This window comes from Bidens hawaiensis, unplaced genomic scaffold, assembly GCF_021521415.1.
Source record: "Bidens hawaiensis isolate Kalapana, Puna unplaced genomic scaffold, B.hawaiensis_p1.1 tig00007139_1, whole genome shotgun sequence".
NCBI classification, from domain to species: Eukaryota; Viridiplantae; Streptophyta; class Magnoliopsida; order Asterales; family Asteraceae; genus Bidens; species Bidens hawaiensis.
The window spans coordinates 763,602-772,444 of NW_027491492.1; the positions used below are offsets into that span (position 1 = coordinate 763,602).

At 34.6% G+C, this 8,843-nt stretch overlaps 1 protein-coding gene across 2 annotated transcripts; it reads left to right on the forward strand.

Moving 5' to 3' along the window:
• The first annotated feature begins 3,479 nt into the window (after positions 1-3,479).
• LOC143634691 (EIN3-binding F-box protein 2-like) lies at positions 3,480-7,161 on the forward strand. Of its 2 annotated transcripts, none has more exons than XM_077102707.1 (2): positions 3,480-3,736; positions 4,490-7,161. In XM_077102707.1, exons 1-2 carry the CDS (start codon positions 3,712-3,714, stop codon positions 6,319-6,321), a joined length of 1,857 nt encoding a protein of 618 aa, XP_076958822.1. In that variant the 5' UTR covers positions 3,480-3,711; the 3' UTR covers positions 6,322-7,161. The 2 variants fall into 2 exon arrangements, with proteins under 2 accessions (XP_076958822.1, XP_076958821.1); XM_077102706.1 differs by having other exon boundaries at positions 3,481-3,736; positions 4,487-7,161.
• Positions 7,162-8,843: the final 1,682 nt, after the last annotated feature.

Here is an 8,843-nt window from a genome sequence, read left to right on the forward strand (position 1 = left end):
AACATAATAATATTCGTTCTAACGTTTTTTCTCATCAACGTTAACATTCTTCGTTTGTTTACATTAGATTAAACCTACTATAGTCTATAGTATGTATAAAAAACTTACACCTATACACCTTTATGTATTATTATTATTATTATTATTATTAAATGACCTTGATTAGAGCATTCACAACCCATTCCCTTCCTATTTCCATTATTATTATTATTATTATTATTAAATGACCTTGATTAGAGCATTCACAACCCATTCCCTTCCTATTTCCATATAATTTACCAAAAAATCATCTTTCCATAAATTTATTTCTCATTTTCAAAAAACTTTCCACATCTCATTCCACATTTCTATCCCTATATTCTTTTTTTATTATTTTTTTCTCTTTCTTTCATTTAAATTCTTAACTACCAACTATTTTGTTTTATTATCTTTTATATAATGTTTATTTCTATTGAATTTTTATAAATTGTGAGTATTATATTTTTAATTTTTTTTGGCGTTATCATTTTTTTACTCTTTTATCCGAAAGAGACAAATTTTTTTATCTTTTATCCAACGATAACAAAATATAATATAGACTAATAGTCATGGAGTCTAAATGATATAACATGTTTCAAACTATAACTCATAACATGAATGAAACAACAAAATGTAACGTGGACTCGCTTATTGTTGAGAATAACGTAGCCATTGATGTTCAATTAGATCTTCTTGAAGTTGATGATGCGTCGAACTATCTCTAATATGAAGATGACCTTGGATGAAGTCCATAATATTAGTTGTATAATTGCGCGAAACGCTATCGCGAACTAGTTGAAAGGAGCCAAGTGCAGATCAGTATTATCCTTTTTTTTTGCTAATAGGTACTCGACTTACAAACGTGTGCACGCTGATCTGCATGCTCCGACCAGTACGCAAGCTCGAGCTGAACTGCACCTGCGCGCTGACCTTGCGTGCATGAGCTGAATATGTTTTATTCAAGAAACATTATTATGACCCATTTGCAGATTAAATCCTTACATTTGCAGAAACTACTGATAACATAAAAAAAGATTGCACCCTTTAGACAACTACTTCAAATAAATTCAACATCTAAAATGAAAATAACAATAATTAGTTTTATTCAAGAAACATTATTATGACCCATAACACCAAAAAATGATACATTTATGGATGGTTAAGCTAAGACAAAACATCGTTCTTAGAACCCATAACACCAAAAGTAGTCAATAATATTTCTTCAAAAGCCTTCGGTTTTCAGGGATGTTTCTTCAGGCATGGCTGTCTCTCATCATGATTTCCCTCTGACGTTTCTCGATATATAATCGTTGCAATTCTGGCAAGACACTCACATCCATCATCATAATTCGCTCATCTGATTCCTTCCTTGCTAAATCAATTTTCTCAGCATCAATCCTCAATTTCTCAGCCTTAAGTTGATTTTTTTTTTCTTCTTTTGCCTTTTCATACTCCATCTTTTTTGTCTTGAGATCAAATTCTTTTTCTTCTTTTGCCTTGTTATACTCCATCATCTCAACCTTATGATGAAATTTTTTTCCTCTTTTGCCCTGTCATGCTCCATCTTCTTAGCCTTAAGACAATAAAATTCTTTCTCCTGAGCACATGACTCTTCTAAAAGAGTATACTTCATCTTTCTAATTCGGTTGACTTCCTCAGTTTGCCTGCCCATGGACTTTCGTTTTTCCTTTTCAGCTTTCCTACCAATTGGACGGTCCAATTCAATAACTTCATTCTCGATCACATCTTGCTTTGGAGATGTGGTTGTGGTCGGTGTCAAGGTTGAGATTGGGTTCGGGGATGGGAACATAGTTTTCCTTTGCTTTGTGACATCCTTTGTGCAATGCGAAACCCACTTAGGCTTGTCCTTTAATATGTTCCAACAATGCTCGAACGGGAAGTTACCTTTTTCAATTTTTAGGTATATAAGTTTCGTATTCTCATACTTGCATTTAAACAAATAAAATACATGTTAGAAAAGAAAAAGAAAAACAACAATCTCATAAGTAAGAATGTGAAATTTCTACCTTATCATGACCGGTCAAGCCACTTTGATTTACGTTTTCAACTTGAGTCAGGTATGAACAAAACTTATTTGTAAGCTTTTGAATTGATGACCACCGATGTATTAAAGACTTTGTTGATCGCTCAATAGTAGTTGTCTTAAATTCTTTGAAGTAATCAGAGACTTTTTCCCAAAGTTGGGAGTATTTCTGATCAGTTCCTTGAATGGCATCAATGCTAGTATTTAGCCAGGCGGAAACAAGGAAGGTATCTTCGTCAATGCTAAAGTTTGCACCCCTAGAGGGTTTTTTAACAATAATTGGGTTGTTTAAGGGTAAGGGCGGCGAGTCATCAAGGCTCACAGGAGAACTTACACTTTGCCCACCAAAATTTTGACCAAGTTGAGGATCTTGGCTAAGAAGGTTGGTGAAGAACATATCTTGTGAATTCATATCTGAAAAACTGAAAATAAAACACAGAAGAAAACTTAACATATAAATCAATTTGAAAGCAAAACTAAATGCACCTAAGTTATGTTTTTAAACTTAATTCATAGTTAAAACAAAAAAGCAGTGTTTAGCCATCAATAATTTAAAACAAATACAAGTAAAACAGGTTTCTACCTATTGCAAATATATATGTGAGCATCAACATGTAATAACTGATGTATAAGCTAGATTCTTGCTCAGCCCCAATTATGAGTGAGACTCATTCAATCAATAAAGCCTAATTAAGCCTGAATTGCAATGAAACTCGATGATGATAAAGCAGATAGGTTTCATTCGGATTCAATCAGTTTCAAACCAAATCAATTTAAACAACACATGAAATTACCTGTTCTGGGTATTGTTGTTGTCGACCAGATTGAAAGGAACGAAGAATCTGCCATTAACTTGCAACAATCAAAGCACAAATAGAGATGTTATGATGAGAAGAACTAGAATAGGTCTTGATTTTACTGGTACTCTTTTAAGATAGAAACAGAAACATGAAGAGGTGAAGATAAAAGCAAGAGAATTGTAGTGGGAAAGACAAGAGCGAGAGACAGTTGATATAGAATATGATGTGGATTAAAAGTGAATATGTATATTTAGGGATAAAAAACCCATATAATAGAGAATGGGTTGGAGATAGGATTTTGATGGTTTTCTCAAATTTTGCCCAATTTTACAATTTTTAAGAATGGGCTAGGAATGCTCTAAGATGTTGAACATGAACATGAACATAGAGAAAATTTTGCCCAATTTTACAATTTTAAAGAATGGGCTAGGAATGCTCTCAGATGTTGAACATGAACATATTTCAGGTCAACAACGCGTATCAAAAAATAAAAGGACAATAGTTTTGAACTTTTGATATAATAATAAAAAAATAATATAAAGATTCAATGAATGTATGCATTAGTATGACTGTTTAGGGGGAGGTGGTTATAACTTATAATGTATCTAACACATCACCATGATTTACATACATCCCCTTTTGCATATATAAACTCACAAACTCAACAAACACCAATATCATCACATTCACATTTCAAACATACCAAAAAACCAATCTTTCTTTTTGCCTTGCTACTTGTTTGTAGAGGGTTTATTATTTGTGAATGCACCCAAATCTTGAACAATATTTTGTGTGTTTTTTGGTTAAAGATTTGAACTTTTTTGTGGGTTCTTGCTAGCTGTTACAAAGATGCCTGCTTTGGTTAATTACAAAGGTGAGTAAATGAGTTTGCTTTGTGTTTATTAAAAATCTTTGCTTTTTTATGAGTTCTTGATGGGTTTGTTAATTTAGGTGGTTTTGATTTGTGGTTTTTTTTTTGTGGGTATGCATATGATCACTAGGGTTTCTTGATTGCCATAGTACTTATAGTTTCTTGATGATAAAAAGCTTGAAAATTTGGGGATTATGAATAGAATTTGCAAGAAAAACATCATACTTAGGGTTTAGATCTAATTTTAGAGCCTCAAATTAGAGTTCTTTTATAAAAAGTTCAATATTTTTTTTTAAAATGTGATAGCATATTTGGTTTGATAATTAGGGTTTCTTGATTTCTATGGTACTTATAGTTTGTTGATGATAAAAGCTTGAAAATTTGGGGATTTTGAATAGAATTTGCAAGAAAAACATCATACTTAGGGTCTAGATCTGATTTTAGAGCCTTGAATTAGAGTTCTTTTATAAAAAGTTTAATTTTTTTAGAAAACCAGTTTACAAGTATTATTATTATTATTTAGGCATATTTGGTTTGATCACTAGGGTTTCTTAATTGCCATGGTACCTTTAAAGATTTAAAATTTTGTGGTTTTTTATTAGGAACTGATGTAATATGCTAAAGTTTTATAAGTTTAATTGGATCTTAAAAAGAAATATCTCATAAAAGAGATAATATTGTAGGAAAACATATAGATGTATTCAATTTGACAGCAAAAATTGTTTTTAATAATTTTTTTAATTTAATTTACAGGAGATGATGATTATCACACAGGTGGATCACTATGCTCAAAAGATTCGACCCGTTATCTATCCATTTACGGGTCACCTTGCAAGCGTCAAAGAATCAGTGATTCATACTCTCTTTTTCTTGAAGAAGAAAAGAAACCATCAATTGAAGTCCTTCCAGATGAGCTTCTTTATGAAATCTTAAGGCGTGTGCCCGGTGGTCAAGCGCGAAGTGCATCTGCATGTGTCTCTAACCGTTGGCTCACAATCCTAAGTAATGTTAGGACCTCAGAGATGGTTCATGAACCGTCTATTGACGTTGAGATGGTTCAAGAAAACGATGGGTTCCTTACTAGATGTTTGGAAGGGAAGAAAGCAACCGATCGCAGACTTCAGGCGGTTGCTGTCTGTACGTCTGCCCGAGGTGGTTTGGGCAAGCTTTCGGTCAGGGGAAGTAACAAGGTTACCAAGATCGGGTTCACAGCGATCGCACACGGCTGCCCGTCGCTAAAGGTTCTATCTTTATGGAACGTTCCTTCGGTCGGTGACGAGTCTTTAATCGAGATCTCGAAAGAATGCCGTTTGTTGGAAAAACTCGATCTTTCCCGTTGTCCTTCGATTTCCAACAAGGGTGTTTCCGCAATCGCTCAAAACTGCCCGAATTTGTCTTCTTTGATACTCGACTCGTGTAAAAACATTGGAAACGAGAGTCTTCAAGCCGTTGCCCGATGCTGCCCGAATCTTGAATCGATTACCATCAAAGACTGCCCGAACGTTGGTGACCAAGGAGTTGCAACACTCTTGTCGTCGCTTTCTTCGGTTTTAAAGAAAGTAAAGTTTCAATCTTTAAACATAACCGACTTCTCACTGGCGGTGATCGGGCACTACGGGAAGTCAATTACCAATCTTGCCCTTATCGGTCTTCAAACCGCTAGTCAAAAAGGGTTTTGGGCAATGGGTAGTGCAAAAGCTCTTCAATCGTTAACGTCGTTAACCGTAGTTTCGTGTTACGGGATCACGGATCTTAGCCTTGAAGCGATCGGTAAAGGGTGCGGTTTCTTGAAACAAATCTTGATTAAAAAGTGTTGCTTTTTATCCGATAAAGGTTTGGTTTCGTTTACCGAAGCTGCTGAATCTTTAGAATGTTTACATTTAGAAGAATGCAATCGGGTCAGTCAACACGGGATCTTGGGATCTTTAAAGTCAAAGTTGAAGTCTTTGACCATAGTCAAATGTATGGGAGTCAAAGATTACCCACAAGAATCACCCGAGTTGACTCAACGTGGGTCGCTTCGATCTTTAACTATTAAAGACTGTATCGGGTTCGGAAACGTAAATTTGGCAGCTTTCAGAAAGTTTTGCTCCGAGCTACAAAATCTTGAACTAAGCGGGCTTTGTGGGGTAGCCGATACGGGTCTAATCTCGATTCTTGAAAACTGCCAGGCTGGATTAGTCAAAGTCAACCTAAGCAATTGCTTGAACGTAACCGACAAAGTGGTGATCGATCTTGCAAAGAATCACGGTGGAAGCTTAAAAGTATTGAATCTTGAAGGCTGCAGGAGGATCACCGACGAAAGTTTGGTTTCGGTTGCAGACTACTGCTTGTTGCTCACTGATCTTGATGTTTCAAAATGCTGCATATCGGATAACGGGTTACATTGTTTGTCTGAAGGTGTTCAGATGGGCTTACAGGTTCTTTCGGTCTCGGGTTGTTCCAAGATTTCCAACAAAAGCGCGCCTTTTTTCAAGCAAATCGGGCAAACGCTAGTTGGATTAAACATCCAACAATGCAATCTTATCAGCAGTAGTTTCGTAGATTCACTTATCGAGAATCTTTGGAGGTGCGATATCCTTTATTAAACTACTACTGCTGCTGCTGCTATTGCTACTGCTACCCTCCCCCCCCCCCCCCCAAATCAAGAATAAAGATGGAAGTATCGGGTTCGTGTGACGGGGTTGTTTTGTTTTGGATCTTTAGCCAGTCGGTTGGTTTTCTAGTCACAAAAGGTTGTTTCTTGACCGTTTTGCGACTCTTTTACCCTTGTTTTTTTTCAAGAAAACGAGACGGTTTCAACTGAGGCTATGGTGATTGGTGAGATGAGCCCTGTCAAGAGTGTATGCTACTTTTCTTTAGAGTTTAATTTAGTTTAGTGGTTAGGGGTCCGGGGGGGTGGGGGGGGGGGGGGTCGGACGGGGTTTTATGGTTCAAGTCGGTTGTACGAGTCTAGTTATGTTGTGCAGTTTCAGGGTGAATGAGGGTGCACCTGGTTTTTGGGCTATGGTAAGTGGCAACAGATATGTTTGTCTGGTGTCATTTAACAACACTTTGTTGTTTTTTTTTATGAACCATGGTCCATGTTTTTTAATGGGATTTTAGAGTCCTGTTTTCCCAGGTTGATCTTCTTGCTACCTTAAATTGTACCCTTTTTAGTGATATTATAATGAAAATATATGTTTAATGTACTCCTTTTAACATTTTGTGTTTTTACTAGTTGTAAACTTGTAATGCATAATATTATTATTAATATAATGATCATATGTTCTCATGGCACAATCTATCAAATCATACCTTTGGACAAATGTGATTATTTTTCATAAAAGATAATATCATAATGTTATATGCCTGCCCAAATGGCTATTTATTTATTATTTATTTACATAAAAATAATGAAGGTTCAATGGACATGGACTCAATTGGTGGGGACCAATATTTACCTAATCATATCAATAGTCCAATTAATAATGGTATTAAAATGCCATAAAGATTTTGACATTGTATCTGGTCTGAGCATGGTTTGTTGTCATATTCCTATATCACATATTTGCACCAACTTTAGAATGTTATTTTTTTAGATATTTCTAAAAGTATTAAGCCTAGAAGGTGTTTAATAGCTTGGCCAATTGGTTTGGTGTTTTAGGAAATCCAAAAAAATAAAATAAATTCGAATTGAAACGGATACCCGAATAATCCGATTCGAATTCTTATTCTTATAGGGATTTCAAAAAATTTGGATAGTTCGGATTATTCGGATATCCGAATAATCTAAATAAATAACATGTGTTTTAGTTATTTGAAGTTTAGCTTTATTCGTGTACTGTTTTAAACTTTTAATTTTCATAGTTATGATGGATCATGGATTTAATTACACTTTTGTTTGTGAATGTTTAATTTTAAATTTCCGGTTTTGTATTTTTATTTAATCAGACGTTTGTTTGAATGTTTGTTGTATAGTTTATTTCGGGTTATTGGGATTATTTCGGATGATCATAATCCGATCCAAGTCCATCTGGAATCAATTCGGATGATAGGAGCACCCCTAATTTGGATAGGATTTCCGATGAGGTCCTAAAAATTTCAAATCCGAACCGAATAAACCAAATAATCCGTTATCTGATTCGATGAACATCACTATGTTTATTGTTATGGTGCCCCTTTATAAATATAAAGTTATGGGTTCAAATCCTTACACCAACGAAGTAAATGTAGAATTTTGCAGTTAAAAAAAAAGAAGCTACAAAAATTATAATATACAGTAAAAAAGTTATGTTTGAATTAATAAAATTTCTAGTATTTTTCTAGACAATTTTTTATTATTATTATTATTATTATTATTATTATTATTATTATATATTTAGACTGGGCCTGGTTAAAGAACTATACTCTAAAGGCCAATACATGGGCCGATCCGAACACTAAGGTAGCGTTTAATATGAAGTAATGGTAAGAGGAATGGAATGGATCATTCCTAAGGAATAAAATAAAACATGTTTGGTTGCCTTCATCAATTAAATGAATTATGTGACATTCGTGGCAAAACCGAGTACACCTTAGTACTTACAAACTCGAATAAGCGTTTAACCGCTTATTGCGTAACGAACAAATGAATAACCAAACGGGTCTGGTTATGGTCCGGATATCCCAGGGTGCTATCTATAAGCGATATATGTGACATTCGTGACAAAACGAGGTATACTCTATACATTACGTAACAAGTAAACGATAAATCGGTTAATTCGTAGTGCTTAAACGAGTAACCGACCGATACTAATTATGACCTGTATATATACTGAGGGGTCATATACGAGTTATATATATATTATAGAGGCTAACATATTGATATTTAGGCCCCAGTACGTTTAAAACTCTTTAAACGAAAAATGTTTTGTTTATCGATACGCTATAAGCTTAAACGCAATCGTTAATATCAAAACGAGCATTGTAGTATCCGTTAAGCCGAAAAAGATTTATAAAACACTTATATGACATGTTCTAAACAATCCGTGAAAATATTTTGGAATTTTACGAGTCAGTACGTTTTTCTTATTTTACAAAAAGAAGCTGAAAAACACTCGTTTTCGCGCTGGTTTTCGCACTCGAACTA